The sequence below is a fragment of the Nelumbo lutea genome, chromosome 3 (assembly GCF_056320005.1).
Source record: "Nelumbo lutea isolate HS-2025 chromosome 3, American lotus-T2T, whole genome shotgun sequence".
Lineage (NCBI taxonomy): Eukaryota > Viridiplantae > Streptophyta > Magnoliopsida > Proteales > Nelumbonaceae > Nelumbo > Nelumbo lutea.
The window spans coordinates 87,911,724-87,937,383 of NC_142686.1; the positions used below are offsets into that span (position 1 = coordinate 87,911,724).

General features: G+C 38.6%; 1 protein-coding gene and 1 non-coding gene across 17 annotated transcripts; one reads left to right on the forward strand and one right to left on the reverse strand.

Annotated features, from left to right (window-relative positions):
- The first annotated feature begins 38 nt into the window (after window positions 1-38).
- LOC148866222 (uncharacterized) lies at window positions 39-24,692 on the forward strand. 16 transcript variants are annotated; one of them, XM_088979385.1, is made up of 7 exons: window positions 124-279; window positions 621-714; window positions 834-973; window positions 14,888-15,009; window positions 15,107-15,339; window positions 23,586-24,001; window positions 24,088-24,692. In XM_088979385.1, the coding sequence occupies exons 6-7, from the start codon at window positions 23,588-23,590 to the stop codon at window positions 24,562-24,564; spliced, it is 891 nt and encodes a 296-aa protein (XP_088835511.1). In that variant the 5' UTR covers window positions 124-279; window positions 621-714; window positions 834-973; window positions 14,888-15,009; window positions 15,107-15,339; window positions 23,586-23,587; the 3' UTR covers window positions 24,565-24,692. The 16 variants fall into 16 exon arrangements, 15 of the variants coding, with proteins under 15 accessions (XP_088835509.1, XP_088835507.1, XP_088835512.1 ...); XR_016110227.1 differs by lacking the exon at window positions 15,107-15,339 and having other exon boundaries at window positions 39-279; window positions 841-973; XM_088979383.1 differs by lacking the exons at window positions 14,888-15,009; window positions 15,107-15,339 and adding an exon at window positions 429-500 and having other exon boundaries at window positions 51-279.
- On the reverse strand, window positions 12,258-12,364 carry LOC148866223 (small nucleolar RNA R71). Its single transcript, XR_016112119.1, has one exon. It is a non-coding gene; the product is annotated as a small nucleolar RNA R71 (small nucleolar RNA).
- Window positions 24,693-25,660: the final 968 nt, after the last annotated feature.

Genomic DNA, 25,660 nt, shown 5'->3' on the forward strand with positions numbered 1-25,660 from the left:
CCACAACAAATCAGGTCACGTCAAAAGTAGCTCCTTGGCTACCGACACGTCTCTTTCTCTCTTTCTCTCTCTCTATCTCTCTCGAACTCCTATCTATTTCCCGGAACTCCTCAGTCTCTCTCTCCGGTTACATGGTCGGCAGCGGCACCGTCTCTCTGGCCGTCCATAATCTCAATCGTGTCGCCAAACGCCAACTACTCTCATTAGTTCCGACTGCAAGGGAATCGCTGGAGAGTTTCCTGCGTGCCATCTCGAACGTTGCCGATGATCAAATCACAGGTAGGATTCCAGCGTTTGTAAAATTTATCAGCCTTTTGCATCTCGGCCTCCGCAACGACGCTGAAACAAAATCACCGTTGTTGTTGAGTGCTTTGGGCTTGACCTTTTGCGCTGAGATCATACTCCACTGCATTTGACCTGTTGTTCAGGCTGCGTTTTGTAAGAGTGCAAACTTCGAACCGTTGCGAATATGCTCTCCGGTTCAGGTTTGCGCCCGTTTGGTAAGAGCGTGAAACTCTATCAACATTCGATGCAAATATGTAAACGTGGGAGGGTTTACATCGAAAATAAGTTGCTATTATTCTCAACCGAATTATATCGTTTTCTGCATAACCCCTCAGAGAGAGAGGACAACGACTTCTTCCGAACTGCAAACTCCGGGAGATCTGAGCCGCCGGTTGCTTTCTTCTTCCTCAGCGGAACTCCATACCAACGGTAACCTCTGTTCTTGCCCACAAGCTTGTACTACCTCCGATCTACTTATATGCGTGTATGTTTGCTTCCTATCACGCAATACAGCCGCCCTTCAGTGGATTATGATTTTTGTTTTTTAGTTTTTAGGTCGCATATCCTGTCAGAGGGAGATTCGACCCTGTTCTCTGAAGCCATCGTAGCAGTCGGAGCATCTCAACAAAACCCTCCGTCGGTTGCATTTCTGGTTCCTACCTTACCCTCCTTTTTCAGACCCGAGAAGGTTGTTCCCTTTTCTCAACCACGTCCTTCTCTTCCTATTGTTTTGCATGATTTTTTTTTTCTTTTGATTGAATTTGTGTTAGAGGACTCAGATTTTTAGTTCTAGAAACAAATGTGCATTAATTTGAACATGAGCTCTGGTTTTTGCCTGTTTTAGGCCTACTCTTTTTTATATCAAGAGGTTTTCGTCATACCATTGACTGTTTTTCTACGTGCGAAAATAATTTTATTATAGTTCTCTAATTATTAAAACTGAAGTCTGAATCTGAATAATGTCGTCCTGATAGAATTCCTTTTGGTTTTTGGCTTTGAAAATCAAGATATCAATGTTTGCTTAGTTTCAGTTCTGAATTCAAGGTCAGCATGTTTGTATTTTGTTTGGCGGTGTGCTTAGTTTTCTTTAATTAGGACAGGGTGTATATGTGTGTGAACGAGCAAAGGCTTAGTGTCTGTTGCCTTCATGTTTGCAAAGGCCAAATAAAAAGAAAAAGAGAAAGAAAGAGTAAATTGAATAGGTTGCTTCGAGTACTCACTAACAATTGAAAGTTGTCTAGCTTTTGGATACTGCAGAAAAAGAAATGCCGCCATGCTAAAACTATAATACTTCAGCCCAGGAAGGCATTTTGGTCACCCTCGTGTGCTGCTGTAGGGCATAGGAGAATACTGCATTAACGTTAACGAACGGGCATTAGTAACTGTAACTAACAGCAGAGACTGTAGGGAATCTAGGATTATTGATTGATAGATAACAAGTTAGCTAGGCCAAGGGAGAATCCCAAGGAAAATAACCACAGGATTAGAACACCCCCTAGTTCTTCCTGAAGTTGTAGAGTTTGTGACAATTATCTGCTGGATTGGCTGCGAATCTGTCCAAACAGAAAGAGTCCAACTTAGTTTCTTCATTCTTGAAGCTAAGGCTATGTTTGGTTTGATAGAAATAAGAGAAAAACAGAAAGTTGAGGGAAAGTTCTTAGCAAAATTTTGTTTCTCTCTTGTTTTCTATAAAACTAACATTGCCCTACTGAATTTTTTGTTCCTTGTAACTGAAATGCTGTACACCAATCTTTCCATATTACTTATTTATGCTAACTATATATACTATAATGTATATAACTATATAAATCAAATCAAACTATTCTTCTTTTGAAAATGCAATGTCTTGATATTTTGCTCAGTTCACACATTTCACAGTATCAGCAGATCTGATCAAAATGATATTTTTTGAAAACATTGAGTGTATGTGAAGGGCATTAGTCAATTCTTTAGATGACAATGGCATCTATTATTCTTTCACTTTTGGTGACAAATGGTCCCACTCTACTACTTAGTGTTGTATATGGTGGGGACCCAGGATTTCTACGGAGCTTCATCTCTGGTGGATCTATGGCTTCTTGCTTAAATATGAAGTACAACACGGTTATTGTTGGTGGCATGGCACACATCTGGGTCTGATTGTCATTTAATATTTGTTTAGAAGCTATGATTTGATCTAATAACTAAGCAAAGAGTTGGTGGAGGAGGTGGGTTAGTGTATTTGCTTATGGAAAATGATTAATTTTACTTGAATCCTTGATCTCATTGGACAAAAATCTTAAGTTTGAGGGGACCCAAGCAAATAGACTCAAGTGATAACAAAAGTTCAGAAACACAAGCAAATTCATCATCCTGTAGCCCTTTTCGGAAGCCAAACCTCCAATTTAAAGCCAAAGGAGAAATTGGGGAAGGAATAAACTTAGGAATTGCCTTTTTGCATAAAGGGAAAGAGAGTAAAGAGAGGGGAAAAGGTCTTTAAAGAGGTTGCCCACCCAAATATCTTCCCAAAAAAGAACATTATTTCCAAAGTAGACATCATACCGGACCAACTTGAGGAATTGGGGAACAATCCCATGTATAGCCTTCCAGGGTGTTCTAAGAGTCGTCCATCGAGATACCCCAACATCCCTATCATTCTTTCTCTCTCTCTCTCTCTCTCTCTCTCTCTCTCTCTCTCAAAAGGCCATCTCAACAGCCACTTCCCTAGTAAAGCTTCATTCTTAAGAACTAGGTTTCCTAATCCCATACCCCCTCCTTCCTTACTTCTGCTAACTATCTCCCACCCAATGTTTTAAAAGCGAAAGGCGCACAAAAAACGACAGGTTTCAAATGCGCCTGAGGTTTAAGGTGCAAGGTGAGGCACACACCTTTTTAAAGAAGGTGCACAAAATTAAAAAAGAAACTAAAAAATAGAAAAAATAGAAAAAAACATGTAGAAATTCTAAGAAATCAGGAAAATATCAAAAAACAAAGTTAATTACTTAATTATTAGCTCAATTGGTTAGAATTAGATACTTAGATTTGTTGAGTTGGGCCTAGTTGTTTTTATTCTTATTTTAAGTTATTTAATTAGGAAGTTGTTGGGATTTAGGCCCATTAGTTTATGTTTTTAAGTTGTGACTGTTCAACTACATTAGTAGCCGCCCTACTAAGGGCATCCTTGTAATATCTCATCCTTTAAGTCAAGTATAAATTATAATGAGGGGTTGGCGGCTAGGGTTTATCTAAGAATCCTAGTTGACTTTCTACTCTTTTCTCCTCCCCTTTTCTTCTCTATTGTTGAAATCTTCATCTTCCTCTTTCCCTTCACAAGAAATTCAACTAAATCTCATGCAGCCCTAGATCGGCCGACTGCATGGTGATTTAAGAGGCTGATTGAAGATCTCAGGTAAGCCCAATTTTTGGATTTTTTGGTGGATCTGTTTGCCCTGTAGTTGGTCTAGGGTTTTTCATCAAAATCAGGAAAAACTAGAGAAAGGAGGAGAGTTCTATTTCTGTTGGACTCTTCAATTTTGACCTAGGAAGTGGCACCCTAATTTTTTAGGCTTCCTTGGAGTTTTCTGTAAGGGGCGGTTCAAGTTTTGCATGATTTGGAGGCTTCTAGAGAGAGAGAGGCTGCCTCTTCTCTCTCTTCTCCCGTCTCGCAAAAAATGAATCTTTTGTGGGAAGACTGTCTAGGACAACAGAAAAGTGTTGTTGGTTCCAAAAGTGTTTCGTTTGATCTTCTTGCATATTTCAGTTATTTTCTTTACACTTTTTGAGAAGCATGGAGGGTTATGGAGTTGAAAATAAGCCTAGGAGTGAAATGGGACCAGTGAGAGGAGGTGATGGAGACCTTTTCGGGATTGGAACCATTACTACAGTTAGGTTGAATGGTGCAAATTACTTAGAATGGTCACAATTTGCAAAGATAGCCATTGGTGCTCGTGGGAAATTAGTGTATATCACTGGTGAAGAAGTGAAACCCGAAACTAGCAACTCCCAGTGGGTATAGGAGAATTATATGGTGATGACTTGGTTGTGTAATTCCATGTTGCCCCATATAAGTAAAAATTTTTAATGGGCAAATACAGCTAAGGAAATATGAGATGGGGTTGCTGAAACCTATTCACAGAGGGAGAATGTTGCTAGGGCTTATCAACTGAGAAATCAGATTATTTCTACAAGGTAGTGAGATAGACCTGTTGCAGCCTATTTTCAGCCCCTAAAACCCTGTGGCAGGAGATTGACCATTCAGAGACATCTGCTTGGGAAACCATTAAGGATGCAACTACCTATCAGAAACATCTAGAGAAGTATAGGGTGTTTGAATTTCTTGCTAGCCTTAATCCTGAGTATGATATTGCAAGACAACATCTTCTTTTCAGGGACAGTGTTACTCTATCCCAGGCATATGCCTTTGTGTTGGGGAAGGAGAGCAGGAGAGATGTGATGATGAAAAATCCTGTTTCTGATCAGTTTGCCATGGTGAATACTGTGGAACCTAAACAAAGTGGAGATCGGGGTGGTAGTGAAATCAAGAAGGAAGATAAAAGAGATTTGATTTGTGACTACTGTAAGAAGCCTAAACACACGAGATACTTACTAGAAGCTTCACCCACATCTTGTGCCGACTAGATTGAAAAATAAGAAGGGAAATGCTCACATGGAAGTTATTGGTGACATTCTAGTCCCTCCTACTATAGTTGCTCTGGAGTCTGTTGCAGCTGCTGCAGTAAGGGCGAAACTTGAGAGGTATGGGCAACTTCTGAACCAGCGAGATACAACCAATTCCAGTTCAGCAGCAAGCGGACAACAAAGTACAGGTGGTACTGGTGGAGTCCACTCTACTTCCTTTGCTCACACAGGTAGTTCACACGTCACTGCAAATTTTGTTTCTACTTCAAGTAAGGAGGGACTTCCTTGGATTATAGATTCTGGAGCCTCAAAGCACATGACCCATAGCTCTACTATTTTTTCTTCTTACCAGCTCTGTTCTGGTAGAGATAGGGTTTTCACAGTTGATGGATCTCATGCTCCCATTGCTGGGAAGGGATATTTTAAGATTAGTATTCTATTTCTCTACCCTTTGTCCTTCATGTTACCAGATTGAGCACTAATTTGTTATTTGTTGGTAGTTTGATTAAGAACCTGAACTACTCAGTAATTTTTTCTCCTGGCCATTGTATTTTGTAGGATCTGGATTCAAAGAGGACGATTGGGAGTGGTTGTGAAGTGAATGGGATCTACCTCCTGGATGTGCTTCCTCCTCATTAGAGTCATGTCAGCAGGGATAGTGAGTCAGGGTCTGTGGGTTAAATTATGCTTTGGCATAATCGTTTGGGCTATTTACTTTTTTCTTCTTTGAGTCTTTTGTTTCCAAAACTTTTTGATTCTATTAGTTTGTCAAGTTTGGAGTGTGAAAGTTGTCAACTTGGAAAGCATTGTAGACATTCATTTAAACCTAGTAATAAAAGGTGTTATTCTTTTTTGATGTTATTCATTCTGATGTGTGGGGACCTTACATTGTTCATTCTATGGGAGGTTATTGATATTTTCTCTTATTTGTAGGTGATTTCTCACAATACTCTTGGATTTACCTGATGAGATCCTGCGATGAAGTACCACCCTTGGTGAGACAATTTCATCAGATGGTGCTAATATAGTTTGGAACAAGAATAAAGGTGTTCAAATCAGACAATGCTAGGGAATATTTTGAAAAACACCTTGCCTCATATCTATTAGAATATGGTGTTGTCCATCAGAGCAGGTGTCCCTATAGTCCACAGCAGAAAGGAAGAACAGACACATTGTTGAGATTGCAAGAAGCATGATAATCACATCTACAGTTCCAATTCGGTTTTGGGGTGATGCAGTTCTCACAGCAATATATTTAATTAACAGGGTGCCCTCTCGTATATTTGGATTCAACATCCCATTCAGTCTCCTTTTTTCTGAGGGGGAAATGTTTCATATTCCTCTCAAGGTGTTTGGATGTGTCTGCTTTGCACATATCCTTGGTCCTCACCGCTCGAAGCTTGATCCCAAGGCAAAGAAGTGTGTTTTCCTTGGATATGCAGAAAATCAGAAAGGGTACTACTGCTATGATCCAATCTCTGGGAGTCGGTATGTTACCACGGATGTCACCTTTTTTGAATTCACATACTTCTTCTCAAAGAATCCTTCTCAGGGGGAGTGTTTTGGTGAAGTAAGTCAGTAATCTATTCCTCTCCTAGTTCCAGTCCCTGTGTCCACTCCTGTGTCACCTACCTTACCACCTCTTTTGCGTTCTGCTTTTCAACATTACTTACGACAAAGACTTTACAAAGAAGTTGATTCCACTATAGCAAAACTCACGTCACTTCCTATTGGTTCCTTGGAGACTCCAGATTCAGTTGACATGGATTCAGATATTCTTCTTGGTCCCTCTACTGTTTCAGTTCTCATTGATTCTACTAATCCTATTACAGATAACCTCGATCTTCCTATTGCTCTCAAAAAAGGGAAGAGAAAGTGTACTGCTCATTATATTTCACAGTACTTATCCTACAGTGGACCTTCTCCTTCCTACTGTGCTTTTCTTTCCTCTCTCGATTTTGTGTCTATACCCAAGGGTGTTAATGAGGCTCTCTCCAAACCTGAGTGGAAGACAACCATGCAGGAAGAGATGGTAGCTTTGATTAAGAATCAGACATGGGACATTGTGGATCTACTAGAGGGCAAGGAGGCAGTTGGATGCAGATGGGTTTACACAGTAAAATATAAGGCAGATGGAAGTATAGAAAGGTACAAGGCAAGACTTGTTGCAAAAGAGTACACACAGACCTATGGCATTGATTACTTAGAGACCTTTGCACTAGTTGTAAAGATGACCTCTATTCAGATACTTATTTCTCTTGCTGCCTCATACTCTTGGTCCTTGTTTCAACTTGATGTGAAGAATGCTTTCACAAATGGGGATCTGCAAGAGGAAGTGTATATTGATCTTCCTGTTGGCTTCTACAGTGATGCTAAAAAGGGAAAGGTATATAGGCTTAAGAAGTCACTTTATGGCTTGAAACAATCTACTAGAGTATGGTTTGACAGATTCAAAAAGGCCTTAATTGCTTTTGACTACACTTAGACTTAAGCCGATCATACCTTGTTTGTGAAGCGAAGGGGATCTTTGGTGTCAGTCCTAATTGTTTATGTGGATGATATTGTTGTCACGGGGAATGACCTAAGTGAGATTGATTGTCTAAAAAGGAATCTACATAAAGAATTTGAAATTAAGAATCTTGGAGAACTGAGATACTTCTTAGGCATTGAAGTTGCAAGATCAAAACATGGAATTTTTATCTCTCAAATAAAGTATGTCTTGGATCTTCTTCAAGAGACAGGGAAGCTTGGAACGAAGGCAATCAATACCCTTATTGATCAGAACCATAGAATCAATGCATCAGAAGGTGAGCCAATAAATGACATTGGGAAATATCAGAGACTTGTGGGTCGGATGCTATACTTGTGTGTGACAAGACCATACATTTCCTATGCAATAAATGTGGTAAGTCAATACATGCATGCTCTACGAGTCCAGCATTGGGAGGCAGTTGACAGGATTCTTGCTTAACTGAAGGGACACTCGGGTAGAGGCATATTCTTTACTGATCATGGACAATTGAAACTAGAGGCTTATACAGATGCAGATTAGGTAGGATGCCTTGATGACAGGAGATCAACTTTAGGAGTGTGCACCCTTGTTGGGGGTAACCTTGTCTCGTGGAAGAGTAAGAAACAAATGGTGGCAAGATCAAGTGCTAAAGCTGAATACAGGGCCATGGCACATGGAGTTTCAAAACTTCTCTGGATCGGTTCTCTATTAGAAGAAATTGGTGTACAGGTAGAAGAACCTATGATGTTGTACTGTGATAACCAGGCAGCAATTAACATTGCCCATAACCCAGTCTAGCATGACTGAACTAAACACATTGAAGTGGATAGACATTTTATCAGAGAAAGAGCAACTTTTGGAGAAGTTTGTCTTCCATACATTGCTTCCGATCTGCAGCTCATTGATGTTCTCACAAAAGGTGTTGCAAAGAACAAGCTGGAGCATGATCTATGCAAGTTGGAAATGTGTGACATTTACTCCCAACTGGGGAGTATTGAGTTGGGCCTAGTTTTTATTCTTATTTTAAGTTATTAAGAAATCAACATTAATGAAGTTAACACTTCAAAGAATTAAAGTATACAAGTATATGGCATATGAGCACAACCTATGGTCCTATACAACATTAGATAATCAACATTAATGAAGTTAGCACTTAAAAGACACTTACCTCTTGGTATCAGTATCCTCTCCATGGCCCACACCATTACACTCACATGTAACAAAATCAATATAAAAATTAATCATTTATTGTAATAAGCAAGTAAGGAATCAGATTTGAAAAATATTTCAAAAAACAAGCTATATATTAACTATTTAAATATGCAATATCTATTTTTCTAATATAAAAAAAGGTTCTTTCATCAATCATTGTTCACAAAGCATAACCTATACAAAAAGCAAGTTTACTACCTATACAAAATCTCAAAATCATATATTCTCATATGTCCATTGACTCCATTCACCCATTCTTGATTCTTTTTTCCTCAAGATTCAAGCATTCATTCTTCCTCATCATTTCCCTCATCATTTGGGAAATCCCTATCATCTTCATACTCATCAGATTTGTAATCATCGATATTCTCTTCTTCTGTTTCTTCTTCTATGTCAAATTCATCTTCATCTTCCAAATGAAGTTGGGAATTTGATGTGCTAGGTCTTCTGGAATTGATTACCTTGGGCCACTTGGCTCGTAACTGTGAAGTTGAGCTTGACCCTCTAAATCTTGTATATCTTAGTGGCTCTTCAACTCCAGAAGCACGAGCAACATCTCCCCATGTCAATTAATCACCATCATCAAATACCAAATCATCTTCAACCCCATCCATCTCTCCCAATAACCACTCATTACTTTCATCAATATCTTTTAGAGAGATGGGATCGGTGTAACTGCGTGAATCAAAACTCTCTTTCAGCATCTGGTTGAACTTAATAAACACCAAATCATTTAATCGCTTTTGATCCAAGCGATTCCTCATTTTGGTATGAATTTGTGAATTCATAAAATAACATTGAATTACTAAAATATTTGAAAATTAAATGTAAAATATAAATGAGATAAATTACACAAGTAAATTTATTAAAGACATACATGCTCAAACACACTCCAATTCTACTCGCAACCAGATGCACCGTCACTAAATTCCCTCTTCTTGTTTCAAGCCCGAGTCCGTATCGATAGGAAAAGATTTTTCATTAAATATCGGAGCGTGCATGTTAAACTAAGAATTTTGATAGCAATTTTTTGTTTCCACCAATCAGTTGAAAAATATAAAGATTAACTAAATGAGCAAATTTACTAAATAAAAATAGTAATTATTAAAATAACTAAACACAAATATTAATTGACTATATATGAAATTATGAATATTTACCTGGTGCTTTTATCTTTCTCTACCAAATAGCCATGTTATTACCAAAAATATCTTCTGCATTCTTATACCTTGATAATTCATCAATGATTGTATTCAACTTGTTCGTGTCACTTTCAAACATCTGGATTACTTTATAAAGGCCATTTATAATCTCTTCATCTGAATCAATTCTTTTCGCATCATCATAATAAAATTGAGGGTTTAAATTAGAAACCAACTGCTTGCAATGGTTGGTGGAGCTGACAATCCCATCTCCTATCAATAATCTCAAAAATCTCTGATATCTTTTCCCTTTTACCATAAAATGCCTTCTGAATTGCTTCCTTTGCTCTATTAACAGCCTCATAGATGTAACCCATAGCTGGCTTGTTTTCACGATCTACCAAGCGTAAGACACAAACAAGAGGGCTGCATACCTTAAGAATATATACAATGTTATTCCAAAATGAAGGCTGCTGGTTTCCAATTGTGCATCTTAGATTTCAGATTTGAATGCAATAGCTTTCATTGATGGAGCCGGTTTTCTTTTTTAATGCTTGATTGCTTCATCTTTGATTTTAGTTTCAGTTTTAGTTAATGTAGTAAATTTCTGGTTCTATTATCTCAAAAGAAAAAAAAAATTCTTATGGCTGAATGATGCATAGGCGGCTATTACAGTTCTGATTGCATTAACTGTGATTTATAGAATTCAGACCTGAACTTATTGCTATTATTGCTTTCATATTTTGTAGTTCAGATCTGATCACACTGCTTATCACTTTTGCAATCAGATCTGAACACATAACAAAGCATTTTTGTTCTAACTTGGTGCTCTCAATTCTGAGTTTCAGATCTGAAATCAGACTTGTATTCACCATGATTTCAGATCTGAAGCCCACATCAATTTGGAGATTTAGCAGGTCTTATGGGAAGCAAGTTAGAACAGACCTGATATACAGACCTGAAACTTTGCTACTAGACATAACCACTGATTTCAGATCTGTATACACTTGCACTCCTTGCTGAATTTCCATATCAGCCCTGACCTAGCATCAAGTAGCTGCTGTAAAACCTCACAATAACCATTGATTTTAGATTGAGTAGCTACTACTCAAAAGAGTGCAGTTCAGATCTAGAGATCAGATCTGAACTCATTATTGCTATAGCTTTTGCTCTTTTTGGTCTGCATAGCTTATGAAAATAAGGTGATTCAGATCTGAGCACATATCGAATCATATTTGTTATAACTTGTTGAGTTTCAGATCTATATTCACCTCTGAAACCTACTTCAATTCAGAGATTTAACAGGTCCTATTAAATCAGAATTGAAAGCAAGTTATGACAGATCTGATTTCGGTATATATAGATCTGAACTTTACTACCACGCATAGTATAACCACTGATTTCAGATCTGTATACACTCACTCTCACTGCTGAAATCACATTTCAGACCTAAACACAGTTGTTCTAGCTACTGATTTCAGACCTGTACATTGAATGGCAATAGTATATCATCAGATTTCAGCAATAAGAACAGATCGGTACAAGGAGAAAGAAATTTGTAAATTGCAGTAGATGCTGAAATTTAAGATTGCAGATCTGAATGTGTAAATGATTTATGCATGCACCCTCATTAAATTCAGATTTGAATGTGTAAAAACCATGCACACAACATCTGTACTCAATAAGGTTAGTGGTATGAACTCAGATCTGAATATGACTGTTCTCAGTAGCTAAGATTTGAGATCTGATTTTAGGTCCTTGTAATTAATGGTTGCATGCAAGACATACAAGTTGGAACTAAAAGAAGTTTAAAGCTCTTGATTCCAGTCCTATTTCATTTGGTTGCAGTAGATTTCAGATCTACTTATTGATATTAGGATTGGAATTTTGTATTCTAAATAGTTGCCTTGTACATTTCAGTTAGAGTAGGATCATTGATTGATTAAATTACTCATATTCTTTTGTGTATGCTAGTCTTTTTATTGCTTCGACTTCTATAGTTTATGACAAGCATACCTGAACTGGAGGAAATTCTTTACGATCCGGAGATTGAAAGGACTCTCCGTATCCGCCTAAGAGCTGTTAGACAAGTTAGACCGGAAATAGAAGAGATGGCTGAACCTAGAACCATGATGGACTATGCCAAGCCCACCCTAACTGGGGCTGCTTCAAGCATTATAAGACCGGCCATTGTTGCTAATAACTTTGAAATCAAGCCAGCCATAATTCAAATGATTCAAAACACAGTTCAATTCTGTGGTATGGCTCACAAAGATCCAAATTCCCATATAGCCAATTTCATAGAAATTTGTGACACCTTCAAACATAATGGGGTAAGTGATGATGCTATAAGGTTGAGGTTATTCCCTTTATCATTGAAAGATAAGGCCAAGGCTTGGCTAAATTCATTACCAGCCGGATCTATAGCCACTTGGGATGAGATGGTTGGCCGATTCCTTTCTAAATATTTCCCTCCCTTGAAAACATCAAAAATGAGAAATGACATTACCACTTTCTTCCAACAAGAGGGAGAATCTCTCTATGAGTCATGGGAATGTTATAAGGAGCTACTGAGGAAGGTTCCTCATCATGACCTTTCGATATGGCTGCAAGTGCAGACCTTTTACAATAGTCTAACCGATTCAAATAAGACCATCCTAGATGTAGCATCCGGGGGCTCCATCAATAATAAGACCCCTGAAGTGGCCCATGCACTCATAGAGATAGCAGCCAATAATTATCAATGGCATTCAGAAAGAACACAAGCAAGAAAACAGCATGGTCTTCATAATGTTGACTCATACACGGCTCTATCTGCTCAAATTGGTGCACTCAACAAGAAATTAGACGAGATGCAGATGGCAGCCATGCATGTGCAGCCCGTGACATGTGATTTGTGTTGGGGAGGCCACATCAGTACTGAATGCCAAGTTGGTAATCAGTTTAGGCAGTTTACAGAACAGGTTGACTTTGTCGGCAACCTTCCAAGGCAGCAAGGATATTAGGACCATCATGCCTTTCAACCGGGATGGAAAGGATACCCGAACCAATCATGGTAGAATCAGCATGCACCAAATCCCTTCTACCAAAATTTTCATCAGCCAAAACAAAAATCCAACTTAGAGGAGCTGATGACAAAGCTCATAGCTAGTGCTGAAACTAGGTTTCAAAACCAAGAAGCTTCAATAAAGAACTTGGAAAATCAGATTAAGCAGTTGGTGCAATTGATCTCAGCAAGGATACCGGGCACATTACCAAGCAATATAGAGGTGAATCCACGAGAACAAGTGCAAGCTATCACTTTAAGAAGTGGTAAGGAGCTTCCAGAAGTAGAGAAGAAAGCAAGGGCTGAACCCAAGGCAAATGCAACCCTTGAAGCCGAGAACCAGAAGAAGGAGCAATCTAAACCGCAACAAGAAATGCACTAACAACTCCGTTTCCTAATCGGCTGAAGCAACACAAGCTTGAAAAGGAATTCGGAGATGTGGCTACGGTTGCTTTAGCCCAGATGCCCCACTATGCAAAATTTTTTAAGGAATTATTGGCAAATAAAAGGAAATTGGGAGATGTGGCTACGGTTGCTCTAAATGAAGAATGCTCGGCAATCCTTCTTAACAAGTTGCCTCAAAAGCTTAAAGATCTAGGGAGTTTCACTATCCCTTGCACTATAGGTAGTTTAAAAATTGAAAAAGCATTATGTGATTTGGGAGCTAGCATAAATTTAATGCCATACTCGGTTTTCAAAAAATTGGGATTGAGAGAGCCCCAACCCACTAGAGTTGCATTGCAGTTGGCTGATAAGGTCCATTAAGCATCCTAAGGGGATCATAGATGTGTTGGTTAAAGTAGATAAGTTCATTTTTCCCATTGATTTCATTGTATTGGACATGCAAGAAGATGTGGATGTCCCTGTCATCCTAGGGAGACCTTTTCTGGCTACTGGGAAGGCAATGATTGATGTCCAACAAGGACAACTCAGCCTTAGGATACAAGATGAGGAAATAATTTTTAAAATGTCTGATGCCATGAAACATGCACCCTCTATTTAATGATTGCTTTCAGGTGAATAGATTAGCTGACCCTCTTGAACCGTGCCTACAACAAGGAAAAATTGAAATGGGGGAAAATGAGGAAATAAATCTCATGATGGCATACTTGAATGATAAACCTCAGTTCAAAGGGAAGGGATTTCTCAAATTAGAAAACTTAGGCAAAACTCCTGTACCAACAGGTAAGCCGTCATCTCAAAAACCCCCCACCCATGAACTGAAGCAATTACCACCCTACTTGGAGTTTGCTTTCCTTGAGGAACCATCAGTTCTCCTTGTAATAATTTTCGCTGAACCCATTGCAAAAAGAAAAATTGCTAAGAGTGTTGCGGGAACACAAAAATGCACTAGTTTGGAGGGTAGAGGACATCAAAGGCATTAACCCATCAATATGCACACATAGAATTTTGATGAAAGAGGACAGCAAGCCCTCGGTTCAACCCCAAAGATGCCTAAAGCCAAACATGAAAGAGGTGGTGAAGGCTGAAGTCATTAAGCTCTTAGATGCTAGGATCATTTATCCTATCTTTGACAGTTCTTGGGTGAGTCCCATACAAGTCATGCCCAAGAAAGGGGGTATGATCGTTGTCCCAAATGAAAATAATGAACTCATCCCGACTAGAACTGTCACCGGGTGGCGAGTATGCATTGACTATAGAAAATTAAATGAAACCACCTGTAAAGACCACTTTCCTCTCCCATTCATGGACCAAATGTTAGAGAGGCTAGCCGGGCATGAGTATTATTGTTTCTTTGATGGATATTCAGGGTACAATCAGATCCCAATTGCACCAGAGGACCAAGAAAAGACCACCTTCACTTGCCCTTATGGTACCTTTGCATACCGAAGGATGCCATTTGGATTGTGCAATGCCCCAACAACCTTTCAACGGTGTATGATGTCCATATTTTCTGATATGGTTGAAAAATTTATCGAGGTTTATATGGATAATTTTTCGGTTTTTGGTTCTTCATTTAATGCATGCTTGAATAATTTGGAATAGGTGCTTAGGAGATGTGAAGAGACACATCTAGTGCTGAACTGGGAAAAGTGTCATTTTGTGGTGCAGGAAGGCATAGTGCTTGGACATAAGATTTCACAGAAGGGTATAGAAGTTGACAAAGCTAAAGTGGAGACAATTGAGAAGTTGCTACCCCCATCCTCTGTCCATTCTGTAAGAAACTTCTTGAGGTATGTTGGATTCTATAGAAGATTTATTAAGGATTTTTCAAAGATAGCTAAGCCATTGTTACTTTGCTTCAGAAAGAAGTGGTTTTTGAATTTTCAGCTGAATGCCTACAGGCATTCAACACTTTGAAAGACAAGTTGATCAATACACCCGTCATGATAGCATCAGATTGGACACTTTCATTTGAATTGATGTGTGATGCAAGTGATTCAACCGTAGGAGCTGTTTTAGGACAAAGAGTGAACAAACATTTTCAGCCGATTTACTATGCTAGCAGAACTTTGAATGGAGCACAACTAAATTACACCACAACTGAAAAAGAGCTACTAGCGGTAATCTTTGCACTTGATAAGTTTCGTTCATGTCTGATTTTGTCCAAAGTTATTGTGTACGTAAACCCCTCAGCATAGGCACTTGTTTTCCAAGAAAAATTCAAAACCAAGACTAATCAGGTGGATCCTATTGCTGCAAGAATTTGACATTGAAATACGAGACATGAAGGGTACCGCAAACCTGGCTGCTGATCATCTCTCCCGGTTGGACAAGGTCAAAAGAAGAGAAAACCAACAACATTCGAGAAGATTTTCCAGATGAACAGTTGTACTCCATTCAGGAATATTCATCTCCTTGGTTTGCTGATTTTGCAAATTATCTTGCTGCACAAGTCATCCCTTCTATCCTTCCCTATCAATAGAAGAAGAAATTCTTTTCTGATGTAAAATACTATTTGTGGGAGGAACCCTTTTTGTACAAATTATGTGCAGATCAAATCATAAGGAGATGTGTCCCCGAGGAGGAGATGGAATCGGTACTACGATTTTGCCATGATAGAGAAGCTAGAGGACATTTCTGAGCTAGCCGCACCGCAGGTAAGGTCTTGCAATCAGGTTTTTATTGGCCGACATTATTCAAAGATGCCCATAGGTATGTGTCCACATGCAACAAATGCCAAAGAACGGGTAACATTTCCCGACAGAATGAAATGCCCCTTTCTAATATCCTGATTTGGGGTATAGATTTCATGGGGCCCTTCCCGAATTCTTTTGGGAATAAGTATATCCTCGTTGCTATTGATTATGTGTCTAAATGAGTGGAAGTCATGGCTTTACCCACAAATGACTCTAGGAGGGTAGTACATTTCCTAACAAAGCTTTTCACTCGATTTGGCACTCCTCGAGCTATAATTAGTGATAGGGGAACTCATTTCTGCAACACCCAATTTGAACGGCTGATACAAAAATATGGAATTAAACACAAATTGGCTACCCCCTATCACCCACAAACCAGTGGCCAAGTTGAGTTGGCTAATGGGGAGCTCAAGAATTTTAGAGGAGATCGTAGCATCTGCTAGGAAAGATTGGGTCATCAAATTGGATGATGCATTATGAGCATATAGAACTGCATATAAAACACCCCTTGGCATATCCCCATACAGGTTGGTCTTTGGTAAAGCATGTCATTTACCGGTCGAGTTAGAGCATAAGGCCTATTGGGCACTAAAATTCTTAAATTTTGGCATACAGGCCACAGGTGCTAAGAGGCGATTGCAATTGAATGAGATGGATGAATTCAGACTTGCCGCCTATGAGAATGCCAGGGTTTACAAAGATAGAATTAAAATGTGGCATGATAAGAACTTGCTGAGACGGGATTTTCATGTAGGCCAGCAAGTGTTATTGTACAATTCCCGTCTCCGCCTGTTCCTAGGTAAGCTGAGATCCCGGTGGTCTGGACCTTTCACAATTACACAGGTTTTTCCCCATGGGGCTGTAGAGGTCACCCACCCGATTCAAGGTACATTTAAGGTAAATGGTCAGCGCCTGAAACCATATTTGGTGGGCGGCACAGTGCCCCCACCATCCACTCTCTATTTAGATAACTAGTGACCCTCCAGCATGATAATATTCAGATACTTAGTCATAAACTGTCTGACTTGCATACTGTTATAGCATTTCCTTGTTTTTGATTATTTTTAGGATGTTAGTTAGAATAATAAAGCTTCTAATTTCTCCTTCTAGTTTGGAGTGATTTCTAGCAGAAGAGGCTTCCGACTAAAAGAACTATTGCACAATTTAATCTTCAAGAAGTCTTCTACACCACTCTTTTCACTTGGTATTGTTCTTGTTGGATTTATTGTTACTCCCTAACACTAGGAACATTGGGGACAATGTTCATCTTAAGTGTGGGGGAGTTAGGCTGAGGCTAGGGTGTGGGGTTGGAACCATGTACCTCAATCACCCCAACACACACATGCAGGCAATGACATGACCAATTAGACTGAAATCCCCCAAGTTCATTGCTGTTTATTAGGTGAATTTAAAGAGGGAGTATAAAGAGTTGAGGGAGACCAACGTTTGTATCAGTTTTTATTCTTGTGAATGATCCAACTTAGCACATGCATGAGGTTAAGGGGGCTGAATGTCTTTCATCATGACTAGCCCTAACTACCTTCATATGTATGAAAGCACTTGATTTCATCCTTAATGGTCAGTCGAGCTAGTTCACTTCTAAATTGCTGATTCATGAGATTCAACAATTGCAAAAAGGACAAAGCCAAATTGACTCCGCTATTCCGAGCTGAATAGTAAAACTAGCAACTTGGAATATCATCCTTAATGGTCAGTCGAGCTAGTTCACTTCTAAATTGCTGATTCATGAGATTCAACAATTGCAAAAAGGACAGAGCCAAATTGACTCCGCTATTCCGAGCTGAATAGTAAAACTAGCAGCTTGGAATATGAATCTTGTTATCTGCTTCAAGCTTGTGACTAGTGTGAGATGGAGCATAAAATGCACTCACACCAAAAAAAAAAGTGTGAGATAGAGCATAAAATGCACTCACACCAAAAGAAGAAAAGGGTGAGATGGAGCATAAAATGCACTCACACCTAGAAAACAATTGAGAAAAGAAAAAGAAAATAAAATTGGTGACGGCTAAGGTCTAAAGGGACAAAATGTAGTTGAACTCTCAATGAGGTGCAGTTACAGATTCGAACCTAGTTCAAAGTAATGGTTAATCTTCGCAGTCAAGGAGCTAATCTACATATTGAACGGGAGTGAAAACTAGCACTTGAAGAATCTCATATTCTCTCTTTCCTTGGCTCTTATGCATGTGTTAATAGGAGCTGAATACTTACAAAAGTTTCCCGACCACTCAATGCAATTTCTTCCTACAAATTCATCCGGTAAATGGTGATAATAAAAGGGGGGGGATGATTAGTTTATGGCTGATGTCTTTGCTTGAGGATAAGCAAAAGCTTAAGTGTGGGGGTATTTGATGAGTACATGGTTTACCTACAATTTATGAAGTTTTATGCATGATTTTATGATGGTTTGTTTGAGTTTCACCCCATTTTTAATTTAATTTTAGGAAATATTTCAAGGAAACCAATTCAAGAATAAGAAGGCATAAAACAAGAAAAAAAAGAGCAAAAAATAAATTAATTTAACCCGGCCCAGCCAAGAGAGCAATAGAGTATCATTCGGCCCATGTAGCCCATGTTGCACTCTTTGAGAGAACCCAAAGAGAGAGCCTAGCAAGAAAGCTTAATTCGGCCCAGCAAAGAGGATGCCCATTTCAGCTCAAGAGCAACCTAAATTGCATCCCAAAACAGTTCAAAATTCAGCTAAATTGCAGCCAAAAGGGAGATAGGGGTGGCAACTTCTGAAGGCTTCAAGAGAAGAAATGGGGGTAGCACTCTAGAAGGTTCAAGAGGAGAGAAGGGCAACCAATTCTAAAAGCTTCAAGAGAGGTCTCTAGACTCCTTGAAAGCCTATTTAAGGAGGTCTCTTGAAGGGGGGAAGGTGTTCAATTGCCTAAATTCAAGACACTCTAGTCCCTTGGGTTCGAAATTCATGAAGAGGAGAAGAGAGAGTTAGGCGCAAGAAGGAGCTGAGGAGATCCAAGCATCCAAGAGAGAAGAATGTGAGTTTGAAGGAGGGGAAGCTTGATTGAGAGATCTAGGTTACATTCTTACTCAGTTTTTGTTTTCTTTGAATTCGAATTCAGCTTTAGATCATGTAGTTTCTCTTCCTTTCTTTATTTCTTTCTTGCTGTAGTGGAGATTGAATGTTGTAAATTCAGATTATGTAATTAAGTTTTCTTGAATCATTCAAATGGATTAGATTCAGCTTTGATATTTCTTGATTAGAGACTTGATTGTAGAACTGATGGGCCGAATTGTTCTCTTACAAATCCAGATTTGAAATTTCAAATCTGAGATTTGTAATGTCTGAATTGATTGAGAAAGAATTCAGACATTCATTATTCAGCTTGGCTGATCTATTCTAACCTCTTGGAATTTCTAGAGTGCTTGAGAGAGACTCTAGAAATCCGGATTTGCTACTCAAGAACTGAATTGAATGCAAGGTTAGAGATAACTTGCAGAATTCAGTTGGTGATCAATTCAATATGAATTTATGCCCTTGAATTGTTTGATCTAATGCATGCACGAATGATTAGATTCTTAATAGAGATATAAGAATCATCATTCATGCATAGGATGGACATGCACTTGAAAGATGTTGTTTATTGCCTTGGGGTTTCACCAAACCAAGGCTGAATCATACTCTATTCGAATGATCTAAGAGGGTTGATTGTTGAATCATGAATTTGTAATTTTAACCTATTCTCTCAACTTGAATGCAAGGTGTTGAACCAATGCTTATTGGGTAGTTAGCAAGTGCACTAGCCACTCAAGTAATAAAGAGATGAGTAGAGTATCGTTTCCTCGAGGATTTAGGTAGCAACTACTAATACTAAACCAGCAAATTCTTATCTGATTAATCGAATACTACAGTTTATTTAAATCTGAAATTCTAAACTACAAACTACATGATCTAAAGCTGAATTTGAATTCAAAGAAAACAAAAAACTGAGTAAAAATGTAACCTAGATCTCTCAATCAAGCTTCCCCTCCTTTGAACTCACATTCTTCTCTCTTGGATGCTTGGATCTCCTCAGTTCCTTCTTCTTGCGCCTAACTCTCTCTTCTCTTCTTCTTGAATTTCGAACCCAAGGGACTAGAGTGTCTTGAACTTAGGCAATTGAACACCTTCCCCCCTTCAAGAGACCTCCTTAAATAGGCTTTCAAGGAGTCTAGAGACCTCTCTTGAAGCTTCTAGAATTGGTTGCCCTTCTCTCCTCTTGAACTTTCTAGAGTGTTACCCCCATTTCTTCTCTTGAAGCCTTTAGAAGTTGCTGCCCCTATCTCCCTTTGGGCTGCAACTTAGCTGAGTTTTGAGCTATTTTGGGCTGCAATCTGGCTGCTCTTGAGCTGAAATGGGCCTCCTCTTTGCTAGGCCGAATTTAGCTTTCTTGCTAGGCTCTCTCTTTGGGTTCTCTCAAAGAGTGCAGCATGGGCTACATGGGCCGAATGATACTCTATTGCTCTCTTGGTTGGGCCGGGCTAAATTAATTTATTTTTTGCTCTTTTTTTTCTTGTTTTATGCCTTCTTATTCTTGAATTGGTTTCCCTGAAATATTTCCTGAAATTAAACTAAAAATGGGGTGAAACTCAAACAAACCATCATAAAATCATGCATAAAACTTTATAAACTGTAGGTAAACCATGTACTCGTCAAAGGCATCATTGTTGTCTCTACAACCCTTCTACCATTGGCTTCTTTTGCCTACTTGCTATCTCTCCACTCAATAGAATTGAACATCTCCCTCAAGTTCCTCTTTCGCTTAAAAATGCTTTGTAATGTAAGATCGGAAGTAGCGAAGTGGGTTTTGGACGACCTAATCAATTCCTAACCCAGATGTTTCAATTGCTGACTATTATGACATGGCTGAGAATTTAGTGTCCTAGACTCCTCATTTTAGGCGAAATCTTTTTGATTGGGAAATGGATCAGATGCTAGAGCCGCTACAACTTTTATAGAGGCAAGTTATGTCTACAAATCTTGAGGATGAATGGAGATGGAAGTGGAGTGGAGATGGCTCTTATTCAGTCAAATCCTTGGCTTCTAAGCTTAGCAAGGTCAACATTACTGGCTTCCCTAGCAAACCGGTGTGGAACCCAATCAGTCCTTCCAAGTCAAACTTTAAATTGTAAGTTGTTTTCTCTCCTAGTTAGGTTCATCGGGAAGATGTTGTAATCTATTTTCCTCCCATCATCAATAAAATTTTAACCTTACCTTTCAAAAAAAAAAAAACAACAACAACAAAAGGTTACATCCACTCACCCAATTGCACCACCTATCCCCAAACCCATACCTTCTTAACACTTCTATTAAAAATGTCCTGTCCACCTGGTCATAGGCCTTCTCAATATCCATACATTGTCCCAATCAATCTTTTTAGTTTCTTATGAAATCCCACTCCTTTCCACTTCACCCCCCTTAAACCCTCCCTCCACCAACCCTCCACTTTCTGCACAAAATCTGGGTGTGTGAGCCACATGTTCTCAAATTTGAAAGGGGTGGGGCCTCTTGGAATGGTTTCTGAACCTAACTTGATAGGACAGTGGTCTGATTGTGACTCTAGGTAAATCTTTAGACACCAAATTTGCTTCATGTGATTTCCAAGCTTCATTAAAGAAAAATCTATCCAATTTTGAGCAGTTGGGAATTTCTTCAAAGTTGGACCAAGTAAAACGGGCTTGCAATAGAGTCACTTCCTTCAGGTTACCTGTTGGTTGGGATTATTTGTTTCATTGGAGAACCTAATCACATTGAAATCCCCAACCACACACCACAGTCCCTCCCAAAGGCCCCTAATGGCATATAACTTCTCCCACATCTCATTCCTTTCCAGATATCTATTTAGACCATAGACGTTGGTGAGAGCCTAGATAAAGCCATCCCCTATGTTCCGGAATTTCATAGAAACTGAATACCTTCCAATCAGCTCCTCCACCGATTCCACCACCTCATCTTTCCAAATTGTCAAAATTCCTCCAGAGGCCCCACAAGGACTACAAGACCATCTGAAATTCTTGAACCCCAAATACTTCAAATCCACCGTCCTTCCAGTTCTGAAATTTTTGTTTCTTGTAGCATGACAATGTCTGGATTTTCTCTTCTCAACAAATCTTTTATAGCTCGCCTTTTCCTCGCATTCCCCAATCCTCTTACATTCCAACTAATAATCTTCATAAAACCAGTTCTAGAAAAACTCCTTAAGACTATTTGTCTCCTAATTTGGAATTCTCCGTCTTTCCCCTCTATCACTGAATTCTAAATCACTCTCAACATCCAATCAGTCTTTCCACTTCTGATCTCTTCTTCCTTATCTTTTTCTTTTTCTCTTCACACTTCTATTATAGATCTTCACCTTATCCTATCAGCCTTCTTTTCAACTAATGAGAGCCCCCAATCCTCCGTCTGCCTTTACACCCTTCTTGACAACCCCACTTCCATCTTCTCCAACTGGTTGGGAAACAGGTGCGATAGCAGAAGTATCTACAACAAGCAGAGACACAATCAGTACCAAAAAATGAATTGACAATAATACCTGGATTGAGAGGCACAAGGGGGTTCTCTGAAACAGGAGATTGAAAGCCAGTAAGAACCAACTTGGGAACCCTTTCCTTGGACCAGAGCAATTGGCCCGTAGCACTGGGACTCAGGCCACAAAAGTTATTAGAAGGTCCTTCACCATGTTCTCCTTCTTGATTCATTTAAGTTTTGTCCAGATGAAGGAGTCGACACCATCCTACATGGCTCCTGGTTTTTGGTGCGAATCTGGTCTAGAGTCTTCCCTGTTGAGAGAGGTAGACCCAACAACCTCAGTAATTGACCGCGGCCTCCTTTGTATCAGTGAATTTAGTAACAACAAACCTAGAATCTTGTACAGCGTCAGGCTGGAATTCCTTGCTAGATAAATCTTCCTCTAAGAGTAGAATCTCAGTATGGAACTCTCCTCTTCCAAAGAAAAAAAATTGTTTTCCTGAATGCTACCAATACTTGAATCCTCACTAGAATCGTCCAAATCATCTACAGCCGTCATTTGGAGCTTGCAGGATGGCTTCTTAAACTTCGGGTTGCACTGTTCTAGGGAGCAGACCGATTTTCTGTTGCTAGGAACCCATACCCAGGTCGAAGATGCCACCTGGTTAGAGGAGCGACTTGCGACCAGTCAAGGATTGATGAAAGGGGACGATGATGGACCAGTATTATTGTCCATCAACTCCCTACCTTGCCTTGTCAAATGCCTGTTTAAAGGGTCATGTGCCTCTAAATCAATATCCAACAAACTGGTAAAAATATTAAAGTAGATGTGCTTGAAAATGTAGATGATGACCCACTCCTACAATCCCTAGTGCAAAGACTAGGGATTTAGGGATCAAATCAGATCAAACATGTTTTGTGATTGGAGGAAAATGCATTGGTCTTATTTGGTTGTGTTTAATTAATATAACCTCATTGGTATTGTCACTTATGTGCATGCAATTTGTTGGTGCATTGAACCATTGTTTATAATATTGCATGTGTATTCTTTAATTAGCCTTTTTGAACATGTTAGTTGTATTATTAACATCTTCAATTAGATTTGTCAACATCGCATGTGTCATTCAAATTGTATTTGTTAATGAAATGATTGTTGTTTATTTATGGGATGAATGATTTTCAGGGATGGTTTCTGGAGAGGATACTGTGGTTTCATCTATCGGGAGCAAAAAGAATGGTCACAAGGATAAGGATGTCCTATCTATTTCTCACTCTACCTCAACCAAGCATAAAAGAACCCGGCAAGTTCGTTGGAATGATGCAATGGATAAAGCATTGATTGAGTTGCTTGCTAATCAAGTTGCCTCGGGCAACAAAGATGATAAAGGGTTCAAAACATCAGCATACACATATGTTTGCAAGGAAATGACTAATCAATTTGGCATTGAGATGAAAACACCGCACATCAAGAGTAGGATGCGAACCTTAAAGCCTATTTATTTAGAAGCTAAGAAGTTATTAGGCACAAGTGGCTTCAGATGGAATGAATCAAGAAATCAAATTCAAGCAAATCCTGCGGTTTGGGAGCAGTATCTACAGGTAGGTTTAGCATATATTTATGTAATTCTTTCTTATAATAAAATTATTTAGTGAAGTAGGTGGTGATCACGAACTGTACAATGCAGGCCAATCCTCATGCATTTAAAGTAAAGGGTCGTGTCTTGAAGATGTATGATGAAATGAAAGTGATATTGGGAATTGACCAGGTCATGGGTGAAGAGGCTAGAATTGGTATTGAACTTGTAAATGAATTAGATGTTGAGGAAGATAGTGATAATGAAATCGATGTTGATATCTATGATGATGCATCTACATCATTGTTAGCTATCGATGAATTCATTAGTGCAATTGATAGGATGAATGAGGCAATGAAAAAGATAGCGGCTGCCCTCACGGTTCAAAGTGATCAAGAGTTCTTCAATGAATTGTGGCATGAGGTCATGAACATGGATGGGTTTGACCCTCAAGATTTGAATGCTGTGTTTGGGTACTTGGGTCAAAATGAGAGGAAAGCCAAAGTTTTTCTTGCTAGAGCTAAGCCCTATAGGGCTCAAATGGTCCACTCCATCATCACTGAGTTGCCTAGCTTTGGTATGTTGTAGTAGTTGACTTAATTTGCATCCTTTTTTTGTTGAATGTTGACTGCTCATATATTTTAATACGTTTGATGATAGACTATGCCATTTACTTATGGTAATATGCAAGCTGCCAAACTACCTTTCTTACCATACTTGTATATGTTTGGTTTGCTTTCAAATTGATTGAGGATTTACCTGCTTTTAGGGTTGTCAACGGGTCAGTTTTGGGTTAGTTCTAGGTAGAAGTAGAACTAATCCCGAACCGACAAGGCAATAAAAGCATGCTAAAAAAGCAATAAAAGCCTACTAAAATGCAATGAAAACTTGCTAAAATACATGCTAAAATATAATAAAAAAATGTCGTCTAAATGCAATCTTTAAAGCCAATCTTTTCGTTTATGCAATCCTACAAAAATATCAAGAATATATTCACATACCTGAATTCAAAGAAAATAAATATCATTTCTTACCATAGTTTTTAAGAGGCGACAAGGGGGTGCCTTGTTTCTTAGTTGCCTAAGTAGGCGGCTAGACATCACCTAGGCAATGGATGTATAAAAAAATATAGATCCTAGGGTAGCTCTCTAGGTACCATAAATTTCATGTTAGAGTATAGAAAACTAACATAAAGAAAAAAAAAAGAAATTTGAAAAATATAGGGTTGAACCCTTATTTTTGTTATAGGAAAATAAGAAAAGAAAAAATAGAAGATATGGAAGAAAATGTATTGATTAGACAAAATTTTAAGTTCTACCTTATTGGTTCGGGTTAAGTCTTTGAGGGTTCAATGCAATATTTAGCAATGTTTGTATTGATTAAACCCTAGTAAATAATAAAATAATAAAAAATTTATTTATAAAAATGAATATTTTAATCTAATCATGTCTATCTTATAATTATAATATCAAAAATAAAGAATAAAAAATATTTTATAATATAAAGTATAAAATTGTTTGACAATTAGGCAAGGTGAGCCTATTAAACAGTTGTATGCTTTTAGCTTCAATCAGAATGATGTACATTATGAATTTATTGTAAATAAATAAAGTATATATTTGATTCATGATTCTGTGGTGTATTTCTATGTAATATCCTTAAATTGGACATTTATGAGATTCGT